At 54.1% G+C, this 19,915-nt stretch overlaps 1 protein-coding gene across 3 annotated transcripts in view; it reads right to left on the bottom strand.

Annotated features, from left to right (window-relative positions):
• The window catches only part of ARHGAP23 (Rho GTPase activating protein 23), a 72,505-nt gene extending 60,276 nt beyond the window's left edge, over nucleotides 1-12,229 (bottom strand). For all 3 annotated transcript variants that reach the window (XM_055576041.1, XM_055576042.1, XM_055576040.1), the window contains exon 1: nucleotides 12,148-12,229. In XM_055576041.1, coding sequence (XP_055432016.1) covers nucleotides 12,148-12,210 — 63 coding nt within the window. In that variant the 5' untranslated portion in view covers nucleotides 12,211-12,229. The remainder of the gene's footprint in view (nucleotides 1-12,147) is intronic.
• Nucleotides 12,230-19,915: the final 7,686 nt, after the last annotated feature.

The raw sequence follows: 19,915 nt of genomic DNA on the forward strand, positions 1-19,915 counted from the left end.
AGGTTCTCAGCTCCACCCCTGAAACCACCCACCCCCTCAGCCCAGGCCCTGCTCAACCTGCCCAGGTCATCCTACGCCCAGCACACAGGCAGCGCCCAGCGCACAGGCAGTGTAAGAGCTGAACCTCTCCCTAATCCAGCCCATGTTGGCCCGAGGCAACTGGAAGGGTGGAGGGGACGGTGGCTCTGCAGGGACAAACAACCTCCCCTGGCTTCTGCCAAGGAGGGAGCCGGGATGGTTTCTGGGATGGGCTCTGTGGTCTGAAGAGGACAGACGGCAGCATTGCTTTCTGCCCCAGATCCTCCCCCTCACCGGGTGCCGGGCTCTGCATTTGGGGACACTGTGACAGCCGCAGCAGTAATTAATATTTGTTGAGCCCTTACTATAAGCCAGGCACGCGTCACATGCATTACCTCATTTAACAGCAGAGCAGCTTCTTAGGATAAGCGAGACACACACCCACACACCATCTTGGCCTCTTGGGCCCCCCACCCAGTCTGGTGCTGAACTAAATCATAGGGCACCTAAGGGCACGGGACAGAAGGCTGGTGAGAAGGAGACTTCTGGCCCAGCCTTGAGAAAGCTGACCTGGAGAAAGGGTCACACTTGCCAACGGTTTTGACTCTAGTCCTTTTCTGGCTGTGTCCTTGATTTCACACAGGTTTTCTTATTTCTTCAGTTATAAAACAAAGGTAGGTATAGCAGTCTGACAAAGTTGCTGGGAAAGCATCCTGGGAACCGATAAGTGGGAGGGGTTATAGCCCTGGCCCTACATCCCACCATCCGAGAGTGGACTCTGTTTCCCAAATGTTTCCTGAGTCCACCCACTTCACCATGTCTACCACTCTACTCAAGTCTCTGTCACTCCTCTGGCCCCTGACAGTCCAGATGCATTGTTTTAATATGAGGACCACCAGGCCCTGTGCAATGAGCCTCTGGGTTCCATGCCCACCACACCCCCTTCCTCTGTGCTCGGGTTACCCTGGCCTCCTTCCAGTTCCTTTGAAGACTAGGCACCCTTCCAGCCTCAGGCCCTTTGCACATGCTGTTTCTGGAATGCTGTTCCCTTTCCCCCAGCTCCCTCCCTGCCTCATCAACCCACACCCTAATTAGTTCCAACCCACTCTGCAGTTCTCAGCAAAAGAGTCACTCCCCAGAGACACCACCTCTGGCCCCCAGACCAGGTCAGATCTCACAGTACTCTCGAGATGGTGTCTATATATTTATGAGGTTCTTTTGACCAACATCTCCCCCGGGGGCTGCAGGTTCTGGAAGGTTCTGGGACCGTGTCAGCTCCTGGCCTAGTATGGATGCTCAGCACACTTGTTTCTGAATATTCAGGAATGAGTGAGCTTCTCCTCAGAGAGGGTGGATGGTTGGCAAATCCCCATTCCCAGGAAAGGTCTGTCTGGGGCAGAGGCTGCTTCAGATCTTTGTCCATCTTCTTGTACTCCCCCGCCCCACCCCACCAACTCCTTCCTCAGTAGGAACCAGATCCAGAAAGTGGGGGTGCTGGAAAAAGAGAGTCAGGGGTGGGGGGAAAAGGGAAGCTGCTTCATCTCTTTTGCAGGGTTCACTGTCCCCTTACCCCAGCTGGCCAAGCCCTTGTCCACTCAGCGCTGGCCCACCACACCCACAGCTCTTGCTCCCTGGAATTTAACATTTGTCTTTCCCTCCCCCACCTTCCTTTAACTTCTCCCTTACCCTCCAGGTCTCAGCTTGACTGTTTCTGAAAAGCTTCCCGGACTGCAAGCTAAGGGACTTGCCAGGGAGCCACGGCTAGCAGCAGCACAGATTCAAGCCCAGGTCTGTCTACCGGCAGAGTCCAGGCTCTCAGCCACCTCATCACACGCCTCATTACTACGTTTCTCCCTTGAGGCCCGGCTGAGAGACACGCCCCCCTCCAGGCCTCAGTTTCCTCCCGAGGGTTCGGCTTCAGGAAAACCCCCAGACTTCAGGAAAACAGGCAGATAGAAAGTGGCGGAGGAGACACAGGGAGAAGTTCGAGGGGAGGAAAAAGTGGAGGGAAGGAGGAGCGCAGAGGGTGGCAACCTCGGACCAGCCAGACGTGAGTAACGCCAAGTATGCGAACTACGCCAGCCCCTGAGCTATGAATAGGGCGGTCAGGCTGGCCGCCCAGGACGGCCCTTCACTCCCGCAGCCCCCGAGCCCAGCCCTGCACCAGGTCCCGAAATGGGGAGGAGGCCAAGGAGTCACGCTTGGGGGCGGAGACTGAATGGCAGGATCCAAGAGGTGTGGTCATGCAGATGAAATGCAAATAGAGAGCAGCTGGCTTATCTGATTGGTGAGTCTCTGCCCTTCCGGAAGCGTGCTCCGAATGGGCTCTAGCGTCGCTCTGGGCTCCCGCTCACACTTGTGGCGGTCGCGGTTCCCCAGCGGTCCTGCCGGTCACCCCTTGGATGAGTCGCAGTGATATGTGCAACCTCTCACCTTACCTCTGTCGAGGCCCTGGTAAGGCTCTGCGGTTGAGATACCATTCCCTGCCCACCTCAGGGCCAGGTCAGCCTCTCCTTCTTGGAGCTCATATGTCTGACAGCTGGGCTTTTGGAAAATTACAGCAGCCCATCCCTGCCTCCCCTTTTCTCATCAATGACCAAAGTGGAGAGCACACTGGACCAGGAACAGGAGACTCAGTCCCCAGCCCAATGCAACCCCTTGTGTGCCCCCAAAAGATTCAGTCAACCTCAGAGCCTGGCTCCTCTTTCTTTCATTCTGGCATGATTGACTAGATGTCCCCAAGGGCTAGGAGTCCAAGAGACCTAAGATCAGGTCCCAGCTGTGTGACCCCAGTCAAGTCTCTTCCCTCTCCCAAGCCTCAGCTGTGAATGAGGTCCCTGAGAGGGCTCAGTGTGGAGTGCCTGGCACATAGGAGTTTGTTTTTTTTTTTATAAATCTTAGTTCAGTAGTTCACAAAGGATTTTTTTTTTAAGTTAATAAAACAGTTCCTGATTTTATGAAGAGACAGACATGAGAGAAAATTTAAAGGCTGCAGAGCATAGTGTTTAAACATTCCTAAACAAGATTCAGAAGAATCTGGCTTTGAACCCCAACCCGTTTCTTGGTCACACTTCCTAGCTGTGTGTCCTAGTTACTAACAAGTTACTAACCTCTCTGAGCTTCTGTTTCTGCATTTATAAAATAGAGATACTGTATTCCCCATAAGGCTGTTGTACACATTAAAGAGATAATGTGTATAAAGTGCTCAGTACAGCAGTGCCTGACACTGAAATGTTCAATAAATGTTAGTTGCAACCAATACTCCTAATGTTATTATTATATGGTTTTCACAAGGCATTGTGAAGTACTATGGTAACTTTCAGTTCATCAGTCAACAATATTCATTCAATTTCACTAGGTCTAGAAGCTGGAGATAGAGTAGTGAACAAGACAAAGCCCCTACCCTCGTGGGGCTTAGAGTCTAGTGCCCAGAGGAGGAAATCCCCTTATATTTGAGGAATTGGTGGCTGATACATATGTGTGTGTGTGTGTCTGTGTGTGGCAGATTTACAGAGAAGGATATTAGAACTGGACATTGAGGATAAACAGGAGTTTGAAATGGAGAAGGCAAGGCAGTTCTATCAGACAAGGGGAAGAGATGGTATGGCATGTTTCTGGGAAGGGGAAGAGGGTGACACATTCTGCTCCCATCCTGTCCCCTCCATCTCCAATTCCACATTCAGCCCTCATCAACTCTCACCTGGCCTGCTTCCTCCATTTCCTGACACCTTTCCATGGCTCCACAGTATTGATGGGAGCAAGTCAAGTTCCATAATATGGCATGAAGGATCCGCCATGAGATGGAGAAGAGGGCCAGAATCTGGCCCTCATTGGCCTTGACAGTCTCAATCTCTCTTTCTTCTCAATCTTGCACTCACTGGCCCCATTAGAGGCCAGGCTGTTTGATACCTCCTTGCCTTTGCTCATGCTGGGTCCTTCTGGCTAGAACGCCCTTCTCTCCCTTCTTCACTATCCCACTTGTCCCAGCAGGCATCTTTCAAGCCTTGGCAAGCCTCACCTCCTTGGGGAAGCTTTCTTCCCTTCAGAGCTGGAGCATCTTTAGCGGGGCAGGGACTCAGCCCACGTTTATTGATGGAGCCCTGGGGTCCTCCATACCACTCATGAACAATCCCAGACACAGAAGGAAACCCTGTGCATGCAGGGTCACAGAGAAGCAAGACATAATCATGCTGCCTGCATCCACCACCTTTCCTTCATTATGCCAGCCCCTACCTGGACTTCAAGGCTCAGCTGGGGGCAAGGAGAAGTGGCCACCTTTCCAGGATGGGGACTGTGCTCCCAGGCTCTTTCTTGTCTGGGCACGTAGCCATGACACACGATAGCCTTAGTTAGAATTCAGAAAGACCCAGATTTAAATTTGGATGCTGGATGACCTTTGGTGGAGTAATTTAGCCTCTCAGGGTCTTGGTTCTTTTTATTTGTAAATGTACAACCACTTCATGACAGTCCTTGAAAATTGATCAGAAGAGGTTTCACCAAAGAATTCTCAACAATAGATTTGGAAAGAGGAGATGAGAGAAAGGAGATTAATCATATCACCAACTGGTTTTTAACCAGTCCCTACAGAAATTCTACCCAGTGGCACAGTTTCCATCTTTCAACTCCCATCATCACTTTTGTGACCACATTTACACTGAAATGATGTCGTGGTGAAGACACCATTTGTATCTTCTGTAGGTCTGTCTCTTGGGTTAGATCTGGCCAGTTTTCATGGTAATATTTTTTGGGGGTGGCAAGGGGTGTCTGCACTGGTGGATAGTATATGTGCACATCTCAGAACCCCTTACAAAACCTTAGTGGAGCTTTTGGCTGGTGGGGAAGCAGACAAGGAACCTCTTGAGGGCAGGGCTGTTTCATATTCATCCACAGAGAGAGCCTGGAACACAAACAGTGCACAGGAAACGGCCACCAAATGAACAAAGTCCGGTCTGGTCTGCATTAAGACCTCGCCACTGCCTGATTTTCCCAGGCACTGAGCCTCCAGTTCTTGGCGTCAGGTCCTTCTCCTGCCCCAGGCTGAAATTAGGGAGAGGGACACTCTCATGCAAGCCAGGCCTGGGAATGTCCTCAGCACCCTGGGCCACACCCAGTCTCAGAGAATGCTTTCCCTAGCACTGTGGGGATCTAAGCACCTGGAAACCACTGGAGGAGGAAAAGGTCCCAGTGGGACAGGGAGGGGACCCGTTTTTCTTCCCACCAGCAATCCTGGCTTTGCTGTGTGACCCCCATTGCCTGACTCCCACTCTCCCCTCTTGGAGACATGCCATCCCCTCCTGGGCTGTGGGTCCAACCTTAGCTGCCCCCTTATCCCCTAACCCCCACCAGGTGCTGCAGGGCAGAGGGGGGCACCAGGTGCTGCAGAAGCAGCCAAGGGCTTCATTAGAGCTAATGAGGGCTCAGCCCTTCAGATGCCAGTGCAAGATACAGGAAAGTACCAGAACCACCCGCAGCCCCTCCATCATGGCCTGGTGCTCAGCTCCCTCCTCCCCTTCTCTTGGGGAGGAACCAGGGGCCACACCCTCGGAAGAGGAAAGGGAGATTTAGAAGTGTCTTCCCAAGTACAGAGAGTGCCGTGGTGCCAGGGGAAGATGGGGATGAGGGGCCTGAACCAGAAAAGAGCCTCAAGGTGGGGGAGGGGTCTCACCTGGGCTCCGAAGGCTCCACGGTCCACAGCTCAGTCCAAAACAACCCACCAACAGACACTCGCCCCTTCCTGTCCTCCCTTTCATGGAACATAGTGGTCAGAGCTGGGGAGACCATGGGCTCTTGTCCACTCCTCTTGGGTCAGAACTGAGCAGCCTGAACCTGCTTCTCACCTGGCATCCAGCCTTCCTCTTCCTCCCACTTTTGGCTGCCCCTTCCCCTCTGCTTCTAGCCCCTCGGCCTTGGACTTTCTCTAGGCCCAGAGGTGGGGGCAGCCTCTAATATCCATTCTGTTTCAGAGAATGCTGGAAACTGCGGTGGCGGGTAGAGGTCTGCCCTGCAGCCTCCCCTTCCAGCCTTTCGGGGGCTCTCAGACACAGCCTCTAAGTCCTGCATCTACACCCAATTCTCTCCAAGGAGCTCTCACACACTTTGAGGAAATTAAAAAGGAAGAAGCTACAGACTTAGGAGCCCACAGTCAGATAGAAATCAAGCTAGGGACTGTTGGAAACCAGGCCAAAATGAACTCTGTCCTCCCCTAATTAACCCCTACTTGGCGGCCAAGACCCTGGAGCGGCTGTCCTTCCACATGGCTCCCACATGTCCCCCCAGTCTGGCCACATTCCTCTGGCCCACACACCTCCCACCAGCCCTCCCACCCGAAGGGCCCTGCGCCGGGTCTGTTTCCATCCTTGGCTGTGGGTCTGTCATCCCCGTGCTCCGCCCCAGTTCTCTCCTCCCAGGGACTCAGGCTGAGCTTTGAAAGGGTCACTTCAAAGAGGACCTGCCTGCAGAGGGCCCAGCCAGACCCAGGGCTGGCTGCTGGGCCAGATTCCCGGTGGCCGGGGACAAAGGCCCCACTGTTTCCCCGACCCCCGGACGCCCCCAAATGCACTGGGCATGAGAAGTCTTTCTTTCCCCAGTTCTGTTCCTTGGAGGCCCCGGCTCTTTGCCACAGGGAGTGGTCCTGATCCCTGGTCCAGCTAAGTCTCGAGGGTGGGGAGGTCAGGGAACTACCCGTTTCCCACCCCCACCATTCACCCAATACCTTTGGGCAGCCAGGATGTGGAAGCAGCTTTGGGCTGACTGCAGAGCCCACGGTCCAGACACCTCACTGCCTCTCAGTCACCAAGCCCTTCCCAAGCCACTTCTCACACCCATCAGAACCATACCCTTCCTCCCAGGCCTCCTCCAGGCAGCCTTTCAGGATTCCCTTTCCTCAGAGGTGCCTCACAGCCCAAACCACAGCAGCCAACCTCTCACTCTTCTCCCCAGTTCCTGACAGCAGGGACCGCATCTCACCTGCTCCTCTAATTTCTTACCACACAGCGCTGATCCCAAAGCAGGGTCCTTAGGTTTTTCTGTGTTGACTCCTCACCCAATGCCTGAATTCTCTCTAGTCCAACCTGTGCTTGCTTACCTCCACTGGTGGGGGCCTCATTACCTCCAAGGACAGCTCTTCAGATTACTCCAACCATACAGGATTCTCTTTATTGAGCCCAAAGTGTGTCATTTTCATTTCTATCCACTGATCATTGTTTGTTTAATAACAGCTTCAGCTAATAGTTGCAATTATCAAATGTCATCCACCAGGTAAAGTATTACCTCATTTAATCCTTTCAACAATTTTGAGGGATTATTTCAGGGACAAGAAAAAACAACTAAGTGAGTTGGCCAAGGTCATACAATTACTAAGGGGTAAAGCTGAAATTTGAAGCCCCTCAGGCTGAAGGCAAGGCCAGACACCCAATGTGCCTCCCAGCGCACAGAGGCCACGCCAGACCTGGGGCTCTCGTCTCCCGCGTGGCCTGTCTATATTAGAAGGCAGACCACACTCCCCACACTTCTTTTTTCTTAGTTAGCTCCCACCAGCCTTTGTCAGCAGATGAAGTGTGGCCTGCAGATAGCGACAGTTTGATGCTAATTCAAAGCAGTCCGTGGGGAACAGAGGGAGTCAAAGGGGAAGAAGTCACCTGCCTAGGGGTACACAGGCTGGAGGAGGCTGGAGAAGGTGGCCTTGGGCTTCAGGTTTACAACTCGAGGTGACTGGAAACACAACACCCCTTTCCATGAGAGATGGAGAATTGTAGTTGTGCCAGGCCCTGTCCCAAACCTGCTACTCCGTCCACCCTCCAACTTGAAAGGGAAGGAATCTTCCACCAAGATGGTACACTGGGCTGAACATCTCAGGGCCAGAGAGATGAAAAGGAAACAGCCATCTTTAATCCAACCTGTAGTCTTTTTCCCACCTGCCCGTTGCTCGGCACCACTCCCTTAGAACTCTGGGGGAGGAAAGGAGGGAGCGAGAGCAAGAGAGAAGTCAGAAAGCTGGGGGCCCCCAATGGCCTTGGAGGGCAGGTGTGATAGGGTGTGGGTGAGCTTTATTTTTTTGGCCATGCCACACGACTTGAAGGATCTTAGCTCCTGTCCAGGGTCGGGGGTGCAAGCTCCTAACCACTGGACTGCCTGGTAAGTCCCCAGGGTAGGCTTTCCTTTCCTCTCCAGGTCTGGCTCAGGAAGTCCTGGCACAGAGAATAAGATGATGCATCTCTAGGCTACCTTCCCAAGACTCTAACCCAGTTACTTCCAAAGGATTAGACTACAGGATTCCATGGTTTTTTCCCCACACAGTCGGTCAGTCAGTCAATCAACAAACATTCTCAGAGCTCTGGCTGTGTACCAGGCTCTGTGGACACCAAGATAAACACAGCACCTCTGGGGCTGCTGGAATAAGCATGGTCAACTCCCTAGCTCTGCCACTTACTAGCTGGGTGACCTCAGGAAGCCATATAATTCTTTGTGTCCGTGTCTTCATCCGTCACATGGGATGGGGACAATGCACCCCCGTGGAAGTGGTGGCCGTGATTATTTTTCTTGCCCTCAAATAACTCCAGTCTGGCAGGGAGACTGATGTGTAGACCAAGCATCCCGATGCTGGGCAGAACTGGCACAGAGCACCCTAGAGGTCCAGGGGAGGGGCTACTCCCCAGCCTGCATTTCACAAACATTTATGGAGGGCTGGCAGCTCTGTGCCAGGCACTGTGCTGGCCACTGGGCACACAGAGATGAACAGGACACATTGTCCACTTTCCCTGCTCCTCCCTGCCCTCCCTTTTCCCTCCCAGTGTCAGAACCCTGCACCAGAATGGGGAACCCAGGACAGAGCTGTGTGGGGAAAGGCACAGGCCGGGAGCCTGGGAGTCAGGACCCCGGGGTTCCCATCCACCACTCTCGGGTTGTCTGGCCTTGGCCACTCTCTGGCCTCAGGCTCCCCACTGCTGGACAAGATGGGCCCTCTGGTCCTGACCCACTGTGACAGGTGACAAGCTCCACCCCGACAGAGATTTCAGCTGGCCCCAGAGTCCATCCCAGCCTGCTGTCCCACTGAGGCAGTGAGGAGGAGACGCCAGCCTGGCACTGACTGGCACTGCCCTGCTGACAAGCTGGCACAATTTCACATGAAAGAGGGGGGCCTGGATCTAAAGGCGGGTGTTTGAAGGGGGTGGAGGGTGCTAGGGGAAAGGCAGAGCCAGCTCCCACAGGCCCTATTCATGGCTCTCTCTGGGGAGGGAGAGAGAGCAGGATAATTAAAACCAGGCTTTGTCCAAACCCCTGACCAAGCCAATATCTCACCTTTGAACCCCTGCAGCCAACAGAGCACAGCCGATGCCCCTTTGGAAGGAAAACACCAATGAACCAAGCCACAGACCAAATGTGGTGGGTTGGCCTGGGGTGGGATGGGGGGCTGGAGGAGCAAATGAGCCGATTCTTCACCTATCAAACACAGATGGACACCTGAGGCTTGGCCATCCTGAGGCATCTTGTCCCCGTTTCTGTCTCAGCTGAAAGACAAGCCACCAAGCTCCAATCCAGCAAGACATTGACCTTGATCTTGGCCTGTATCCAAGACAGACCCAGATTCAGGGTGGGAGTAACAGCAGACAAGTCAGGTCGTGAGACGCAGGGTAGTGGAGTGAGATCATGAACTTGGGCCAGACTGCTGGGTCCCTATCCTGGCCCTGCCACTCACTAGTAATGTGATTTTGGCCACGCTATTGGTTCTCTGTGCCTCAGTGTCTTCAACTGAAAAGTGGGGATAATAAAATAATAGTACCCAAATTACTGTGCTTTTGTGAGGTCTAGAAGAGGTAACATAAATCCTGGCCCAGAGAAATTGCTATCTATGTCTTAGCTATCAGTTCTACTATTAAAGCAACTCCTCATCCTTACAACACATTTTTTTTTTTTTTTTCAGGCACTAATGTATATGCTCATTTGAGTATATTTGCATCTCCCATGAATCTCTCCAGATTTTTACACTGTAATCCAACATCATAGGAGTCTACCTAGCCCGCTACACCACAGGAAACTTCCCTGCATGATGCTCCAGGCTAGCCTGGGATGCTACAGCTTATAAACTTCTCCCTAGAAGTTCTCCCAAAGAGCTAACTGCAGTCCTTTATTTAGTAACTTATTCCATTCTCCTTTGTAGACTTTTAATCTGATACATCATGAAGTCCTTAAGTATCTCTGCAATACAGGATGAAGCAATAAATGCCGCTGCCCACTCCTGCACTGTTCTGTAACCAGCACCCTTCCTCATCCCCCACTCAAAGTGCTGCACCCACAGGGGGCCAGTCAGGCCTCCTGCACCCCTGGCCCATGAGCTCAGAGCTGGCCTGAGGCGGGAGCACAGACATCCCCATCCAGGCTGCCTAAACACAGGGCCTATTCCCAGGTCGGGTCCCTTTCTGCTTGAGCTGAGATCCTCAAAAGCCTGCCCCATTCTCCATGGTGTCCCAAAGCCACCTTCCTAATACTACCCGCCTCCTCAGAGTTTCATCTTGTGCCATGACTCCCGTCAGAAGATCCGGCACTATTGTATAGTCTCAGCCCCTAATATCCACCCTACCTGCTCCTGGGGCTTGGCTTTTGAGGCCTTCATATCCAGCATTGAAGGATTTATGTATTGAAATCTAGGGTGGACCCAAACACTTTCTGAGCAAGTAGAAGAGTCTGGGGCTGGTGGGGCCTTTGGGCTGTGTTTGGAGGTGAGATGACTGGTTATGTAACTGAGATTCAAACTGCATGCCAATGAGTGCATCTCAGTGAGAGCGGCCACTCTGAGGAATGGGGTTGTTGCCCTGGCAGAGGGGGACAACCCCAGGGGATCAAATGCCATCCACCCCCAGCAGACAGGGTGGGGCTGGGGGTGGAGATAGTAGGGAGGGGGTGGGGATGAAATAGGTGGTGGAGTGTGTGGAGGGGGCGATCCAAGGAACTCAAGGATAATGACCTCCACTTCCATCCCCTGTCCATCCTGAAATTCAAGTTTGTAATTAGGAAACACTTTTGGCTGAAAGGTAGAGGGGGAGTCGGGGATAGAGATGCAGATTAAGGGAATACTGTGCACACATCCAGCTTCTGAGGTACACACCTTTGCTCAGAGATTCCAAAGCACCATACCCCAGCTCAACACTGAGCAGATGGTTGGGGAGAATAGCCCTACATCTTCCAGCAGCGTTAAAAGAGCAAGAGACCTCTGCCCAGGCCTTGATCCCAACCTGGACCCCCCAGAGAACTTTTTTCCCCAGCTCCGAAAACCACTAACCTGTCAGTGTTCAACTCTTCAGCTTGGAAAGAGGGGGGTTGTTTTGGGGTGGTGCTCCAGCAGAACTGGGCAGTCAGGCTCAGAGGTATGGAGGGGGCTGGCCCCAATGGAGCCCGAAGGCCCCTGCTGGCCCCTCCCCAGCCTCAGCAGCTGGCAGATGAAAGAAACCAAGCAAAGCAGCCCAGCGCTGAGTAATGCCCCTGGCACCCCGTGCCCAGACCCACCCACAGCCAGCCTGAGAGGGCAGAAGGGAGGGCAGCTGCGCCTGAAGGACCAGGGGTCCCAGCCCTGTTTCTCTTTCCCAGGACCCAGTGGGGCGGTGGACCCGCGCCGGGCAGCTTGTCGGGTGGCCCGGCCCGGCAGGAGGGGAGTGTGGCCCAGGGAGGGGGTGTCCGGCCACAGTGGCCAAGGACATCCCGCTCTGGGAACCCCCTCCCCCACTCCCTCTCCAGCTGTGCCGGGGCCTCGCCAACGGAAAACGAAAACTCGGGCAGAGGAAACGGCGGCAGGCGCCCCGCCTGAAAAACCCGGACAAAAGGCGCGGGCCTCCCGCCCTCGCTGCCCGGCCGCCGGGGGCCTGGCACCGCTGCCCGGGTCGGTGCCCCTGGCCCTGGCAGCCCGGTGCGCGTCGCGACCCCCTGACTACCTTCCTCCTTCCCGTCCTTTGCCCAGAGCAGCTCCCGCTCCAGCCCCCTTCCCGACCACCAGCGGATGTTTCTGCGGCCGTGCCCCGCGGTGCCCGCGCGGTGTGCCCCAGGCTGTGCCCACGGAACGGGGACGCCGCGACCCCAGCCCTGCTGCCACCTTCCCGGCAGCGCCTGGATCCGCCCCCTTTCCTGGATCAGCGCCCTCACCTTGGGGGGCCGGGGCTCCGGGCGAGGCGGGATCCCGACCAGGCAGAAGGCGACTCCATTCATCGGGCGGCAGGGGAGGCTCTGTGGCCAGGGCACTGCTGGGGGCGCAGGCAGGGACCCGGGAGGGGCGGGACCGAAGGGGCGGGGTCGAACGCGGAGGGTGGGGCGTCTCTTCGCTCCACCCCCTGCGCTCCAGACGGGGCGCACCCTCTGCCTCTTGCTGGGTTACAGATGCGTACCGGAGGGCTGAGGTTGGGGCTGTCGCTGACAGAGCCAGCAGAAGAGAGACGGTCTCAGGGAGACAGTTTGGGCTGGCCCAGCCCAGAAAAGACGATCCAGGCAGGCCAAGCAAAGAGGATACGGGCACAGAACACCGGACTAGCTAGCACCGAGAGAGGGAGGGAGGGAGGAAGAAACGGAAAGGGAAGCAGAGAGAAACAAAGCCAGACAGAGATGATCAGAAACAGAGACGGAGAGACTCAGAAAGCAGGAGAGAGGCAGAGACAAGATAGAGACAGAGAGAGGTAGAGAAAATCAGAGACAAAGATGAAATGACTCTGGTTGGAAGAGAGGGAGAGACAGGAAAAAGACTTAGGAAGCCTTCCATTCACAGACCCATGGCAGTTGAGACAAGGGCAGAGATGGAGGAGGGGGAGGGGGAGGGGGTGAGGGTAACAGGGGAGCTTTCAGTTTTTATGCTCCTCAATCTAGGACTCCCTTCCTAGTCTCAGCTCATGCAGGCAGGGTTCAGACCCCCACCCAGCCAGCCTGTGGCTCACGCCCTTAGACAGCTCACAGATCCACTCTGCAGTGGGTGACAATAAAAACAGACTCCAGGCCTTCCAGTCACAAGCTCCCACAGCCTCCTTTCCCAGCCTCATTCTGAGCTGGGCCCAGTGAACAAACCAGGGTCCTGAGTCCATTTCTCATTTCCCTGCCCCCCAGCAGCCCATGCCCTGATGACCCTGGAAGGGACAGTCTCTCAGTCTTTAGTTTCTGCTGGAAAGTTCTTTCTGCTGTCTAACAACATCCCTCCTACCTCCTTTTATTTTACAGCCTATGCTACCTCTTTCCCTTGCCTTCTTTTTTTTTTTTTTTATTTTTTTATTTATTTTTTTTTTTTTTTCCCTTGCCTTCTTGTAGTTCTAAAGGGCTCCTGTACTTCTTCACCCAGATTGTGAAGAAAGGAAGGCAGAGGCCACAGATAAATAGGAATATGATTTGGATGAAGAAGGCAATGAAAGTGGGAAAGCCAACTCTGCCTACTGAAATGTCCCACCCCCTCTGGGGCAAGGAGCCTCATAAAACCTATTTGCTCTACCATCACCACCCTGCCTCCTGAGAGCCGATCAGCCTCAAGCCCTAGATCCTCAGGATCAAGGACTCGGACCCTATAAGGGACAGTGTTGTCCAGACACCATCTAGACCACCCCTACTCCTATAAGCCTCAGGAAGGAGGTATTGACTTGTTAAGTCTTTATGTTTTAAATTCTCTGGCAGTAGAAAAGGATGCTTTTGTAATGGTGGTGGGGCAGTTAATGACTCCTCTTCCTTCCTCACCTCTCTTCATCAAGGTCATATGCAGCGGAATTATGCCCCACTTCTGAGAAGTCTTTCCTGCTATCTAACTGTAACCCATCACACCGCCTGTATTTTCTTGCTTAGTCTTCAACCAGGTCCCTCTGTCTGACTTTCTGCCCTGAAGCTCCAACAGTCCAACGCTGGCTCAGGGGTTCTTTCCTCTCAAAACAAATGGGTTGTCTGTGTAAGGGGGGGAGCAGTGGCATCTGAGATCCAGACTGGACTGAGGGTGTGGGGAAGGGGGGAGGGTGGCCCCTGGGGTACCCCTGACTCACTTTTTCCAGAGCTTCATGCCCTCAGACACTGCAGGAGGCGGTGAGAGGAAATGAGCTCACACTGGCCGGCAGGCAATTCCTCCCTCCACAATGCACTGCGCTCACCTCCCCCACCCTCTCCCACTTCCCAGAAAGTGGACTCTTCCCCCACCCTGCTGCCCTTCCCACCTCTTCCTGCACCTTCACCTGCACCCCCATCCCGTCCTGCCCTCCCCCATCCATCTTCTCCAGCATCTCTCTCATTTTTCCTTTTCACCTCGGTTCCCCATCCCCTCTGACATCTGTATCCCATTACCTGCATCCCACCATCCTCCCTGGAATCCACTCTATTCCTGGCACACTCTCTGGGGAATAGGGCAATAAAGTCCAACATGGGATGGAGGGTGCCCCTCACTGAGGATCCTCTTTATACTCCTCCCTTTCTAAATTCCTCTCTAAGCCCACTCAGCTTCTTTCCCCCTTCACAAATGTTTATTGGGAGTCCTAATATACCCTGCGGTAGGAGAGTGGAGGTGGCCCCTGGGGATAGGAGATAGGCTTAGCTCCTTCCCTTTAAGAGTCCTGGTCTTACCAATCCTGACTCTAGTGTGAGATCCCAGGAGAGGAGCCATGGAAGGCTGCAGAAGCAGAGGAAGGCTTCCAGAAGCAAGCGGCTATGATCTTTGGAAGGTGTCATGGATGGGACAGGGTGTGGTGGGCCATGGGAAGAAAGAAGATTGTGGACAAAAGCAGGGAGGCAGGAGAAAGCAGACTCCAGCAGTGTGTCTGGAGCCAAGTGAAAGGTTCGTGGGCAGGAAGCACGGAGGGATGAGGAAGGAAATGTGGGTGGGGATGTCACCGTGGAGTGACTGGGTCTGAGGCACTTAGATTCCAGCCTAGCTTGCAGCAGGGATTTAAGCAGAGATGTGCCAGGGCCACTGTAGCATGACGTGGGAAAGAACGGAGGTTGCGGGGGCGGGGGGAGGGGGGGAGGCAGTAAGGAGCCAGGGGTGGGGGATCAGATGGGAGGGCCCTGCACTTGGGCAGGGGGCACCAATCATCAGAGGCCCCTGGGTCTTGTTAACCAACTACGTATTATGGAAAGGAAATAGAAGAGTCTAGAACAACTCCCAGTGGGCTCCCCTTGTGGCTCAGCTGGTAAAGAATCCGCCTGCAATGCAGGAGACCTGAGTTCGATCCCTGGGTCAGGATGATCCCCTGGAGAAGGGAACGGCTACCCATTCCAATATTCTCGCCTGGAGAATTCCATGGACTGTAAAGTCCATGTGGTCCCAAAGAGTCAGACATGACTAAGCAACTTTCATTACACTTCAGAACAACTCCAAGTTTTATGGCTCAGAATATGATATATTAGCTGTCTAGTGTGTTCTCAGGGAGAGGGGACATGCCAGGCACTGGGCTAAGTAATCCTTTGTATATCTTATTCCAATTCAGCCTTATAAAGGGTCTATGAAATAGGTATTATCTTCATTTACAGATAAGGAAGCTGAGGCCTAGAGAGCTTGAGCATCTTACCCGAGGCCACCCAGGATTTGAACCCAGGCATTTGGGCTCCCCACTCCAATATTCTTGCCTGGAGAATTCCATGGACAGAGGAGCCTGGTAGGCTACAGTCCATGGTGTCACAAGAGCCGGACACAACTGGGCGATTAACACACACCATTTGGACTCAAGTCCACACACTTAACATACAGGCTGTGTTGCTGGTGGGGTAGTGATTGGCAGCTTGAACCCTGGGTCCTTCTCCCTGAAGAGGGGCGTGAGCTAGAGACATGGCTTTGGAAGTCATTCATGGATCAGGAGTGAGGTTCGGATTCTCCAGGGACACTGCAGAGAGGAGATGAGATGTGGGAGGGGACCCGAGGAGCACCCACCTTTCAGGGCAAGCAGGAAGGAAGAGGCAGCAAGGAGGATTGAGGAGAGAGAGCTGGAGGAAGTGGCACTGTGTCCTCGAGCAGGGGACAGGCGGGGTGGAGGCCAGACTGTGCAGTGAGGAAGAGCATCAAGTGTGAAGAAGTGGAATTGGGCCACTGAGAGAGTTAGCAGGAAGGGACAGGGGACAGCACAGGTGAGTGGGGTTGAGGCACAGCTCCAATTCCGGGGGAACACTTGAGCAGGCTTTTAGGTTGGGGAGCAGGAGCCAAGGGAGAGAGAGCCTGAGGGGGTGATAAGTGGAGTAGAGGAAAAGGAACCCAGCATCCTGCCAGTGGAAGAACCTGCCTTCCCCAGACCCAGGCAGGGCTAGGAGAGGAGAGTGGGGGGAAGTCAGGGAGTCCCCAGACCAGAGCATTCCAGGGCCAGGATCAGGCCTGGCCTAGGAGCCGTTGCGGGGTTTTATGGTGTCATCAAGGAGCCCCGAACCAAGAGCACATTCAAGTTCCCATCCTGCCCACATAGTAGCTGAATGTCTTTGAAGAAAAGTACATACTCTGAGCCTTAGTTTCACCCTCTGTAGATGAAAACAATAGGCCTTCTCCACCAGTCTCCAACTGAGAGGTCACATTTGATAAAGAATCAAAGCAATGAGTGGAACACTATAGGGGTGATGACCATAGGGGTTATGGTCATAGGGGTTATAGGCGTGATGAGCCAACATACACCTGGCTACAGCTTCCGGCCTTTCCACGGAAGGGGAGAGAGCACCCCCTGGTGGAGAAGGGTAGGAGGGCAGGAGTGGAGGAAAGGGCTGAAGAGAGACCTGACCTGTTCCTCTGGCTTTCAGCCCCCAGGTTTTCTGCTTGTTCCCTTGAAGCAACTCATGCCCACCTAAATTTTCATCTCCAAGGAAGGTGGTGGCCCATAGGACCTCCCTGGTGGTCCAGTGGCTAAGATTCTGAGCTCCCAATGCAAGGGGTCCAGGTTCAATCGCTGATAGGGTAACTATTAATAGATCCCTCATGCTACAAATTAAGACTCTGCATACCACAACTAAAGATCCTGCATGCCACAATGAAGATCCTGGCACAGCCAAATAAATTAAAATATTAATTAAAAAAAGAAGGCGGTGGCCCAGTCAGTCAAGTTCAAAGACATTTATTGAGCTCTGGCTACATGCAAACTGCTGTGTGGGTAGCAGGGAATGGGCCGACCAGGTGATGTGCTTGTCCTCAAAGAGCTCACTTTGCAGGGAGGGCAACAAGCACAGCAAAGGTTGCTGGGATGGTGTGCTGGGATGGTGCTACAGAGCACTGGACAAAAACAGGGAGGCTTCCATAATGAGGGGAGAAGGCAGAGACCTTGGGAGGTCGTGTTTGGCTTAGACCTTGAAGGCTGATAACAGACAGGTGGCAGGGAAAGGAGGCCTGAAGGCTGAGAGCTGGGGAAGGGTGGGGGATCCAGCTCTGGCAGAGCCCCAGGCATCCCAGAGAGGGGACCTCAGACCTCATCAAGTCCCTTGAATGGTGTAGGGTAGGACCTCAGTCCACTCGAGTCCATGCCAGTCCTCACCCTCATCCCTGCTGCCAGGTCCCTGAGGAATCCTGGACAAGAGGGATCCCATTATCTCAAAGTCCTTGAGGAGGGAGGTACAGCCCTCTGGCCAGGCGAGGGCTGAGAGACATTGGCAATCTGCCAAACAGCTGGGGCCCTAGTCCAGCAACTTCTGGACCTCTGACCCTGGTGGAGAGAGAGGTGGCTGCTTCCCTGGGCCAGCCGCAGGGCAAGCAAGCCACACTCTGTGAACCCTAGTATCAGGTCGGGTGTGGTCAAAAGACGCCCACCCCTGCCACTCTCAACTGGCAGCACCCCCCCCCCAAGGGAATCATGTTGGGAAACCTACGTCATAGTTTGGCCCTGGGCTGGGGTCTCAGCCCCACAGGCTCTCCACTGCGTGATACCGGGCCGTTGGCCTGGTGGTGAGGACTGTATGTGTGTGAGTGTGTGTGCAAGGCTAAGAGACAACTGACGAGGATTGTGACACCACCTAGCAGGGGCCTGAAAACACCAAGATGGAGAGGAATGGAGTTAAAGTATGTTGAGCACCAACTATGTGCAAAGCTCTTTGCAAACATTATTTCTTTACCAACATGACTCCCCATGACAACACTATAAGGTAGGTATTATTAGTTTCACTCTATAATGAAGCAACAGGCTCAGAGAGCATAAATAAATTGCTGAAGTCTGACGCTGAGCCTTTACTCTTTCTACCAAGTGTGATACCTCTGGGAGGAGCTAGGCCAGGTTGTCCCTTTTAGCTCCAGGATGCTAAATTCATGGTTCTAGGTGAGGGCTTTTAACTGCTACTAGCAACTGGCTTGCATCCCTGCTTCTACAGGCCACCTGGACCCTGCCTCACACTACCTGGCCCGTGCACATCCCTGCATGGAGCAGGGTTTGCTCCACTCTCCTCCCTGTCTCTCTGCCCTTCTGGGAGGACGAGGGGTGGTGAGAAGAGGAGAGAGGAGGGGAATGTAGAAGCAGGGAAGACATGGCGGGAGGAGAGGAACAGAGGGGAGCAGCGAAAGGAGTTGGGGAGGGGTGGCTCCCACCTCCCCCTGGAAGCTCCGGAAATCCCTGGCAGCTGCTCCCCTCTCTGTCTGGCACCGAGCCAGCCCGGGGAAGGAGTGAGGGGAATTAAATGGAGGGAAAAAGAGGGGCAGGGCACTGACCACAGAGGGGCAAACCCCTCTGTCCTGGCACTCACTCCACCCGGCCATTCCAGCCCCTGTGAGAGATTCCAGGCATGCTCCCCTTTAAGGAAACCCTCCATGCCAAAATCCACACATACCAAACAGACACATCAGGGCGGTCCTTACACTATAAAAGGATTCTTTGCTTTACAAGAGGGCTCCGCACATGGGAAACTTAAAATAGGAGCTTCCCCTGGGGTGGTGAAAGCAGCTCTGATTTCAGAAGCACCCCATACACCCCATGCTTCTGACACATTCAGGAAGCTGGCGACACCCACAGGGCTGGTAGGGCCGCGGCTGCCTCCAGGCGCTGACATCAGTGTGGGCACCTCCACGGTTGTATTGATCATCAGAGTCCCCTTGTGGGGTGTGGGGGGGAGGGTGTGTCACGGTCCAGGGGACAGGCTGCCTGCTGCGCTTCTCAACAGGGCTGTTTTAGGACACCTAGAAGGGACTGGAAAGCCACCGCTCAGCACAGCTGGCAGGGATTTCACCGAGAGGACAGATGTCCAAGGGCTCCCAGTGCCCCTTTGATGTCCTGACTCTCCTCCGTGTTCTGTCCCTTCCACAATGCCAGGACACAGGAGAGCCAGGCTCTGCCTCTGGGAATGGAAAGCAGCTGACTCCCAGAAGAAGTACAAAAGGCGAATGGAGGACCAGTTCAGACTGAGCCACAGGCCCACTGAGATGTGTTTAGGGTCCTCCAGGCAGAAAGCAGTGGCATTCCCTAGCCTTACCTCTCCTTTCTTTAAAAAAAAGAAATGGAGATGAAATTCACATAACATAAATTTAACTATTTTAACGCAAGCAATTCAGGGGCACTTAGTCCTGTCTCCCCAACCCCTGCTTTTTTGTGCTCAGAGTGGAGTTGAAGGTAGAGTCAGTAATGACAACAGCAGAGAATGACGAATCCCTGCCACGCCTGGTGCTCCAGGGAGCTGCCACGGGCGATTTAAATTAACAGCCAAGATGCCCAGCAGACCTGGAGAGTAGACCAGCCCACAGCCCTCCCCACACATAACGCCCAGCCCAGGGAAGATGCCGAGAACCCTTCATGACTCCTCAGAGCCTCCCTCCAACCCCCAGAACTGAGACGCACCGCATCCCCTGACTCATCACCCTCCACCCCTCCACGCCCCTTCTCACCACCAACCCAAGAGCCCCTCTGCCACAGAGGGGAGGGGTCTCAGAGCCCAGGCCCCAGACACAGCTTTAAGCTGAGCCTGGGAGCGTGGACATGTAAAGGCACACGCAGGAACAGAAAACCTTTCCACTCCAGACCCC

Source organism: Bubalus kerabau, chromosome 4, assembly GCF_029407905.1.
Source record: "Bubalus kerabau isolate K-KA32 ecotype Philippines breed swamp buffalo chromosome 4, PCC_UOA_SB_1v2, whole genome shotgun sequence".
In the NCBI taxonomy this organism is placed as follows: Eukaryota; Metazoa; Chordata; class Mammalia; order Artiodactyla; family Bovidae; genus Bubalus; species Bubalus kerabau.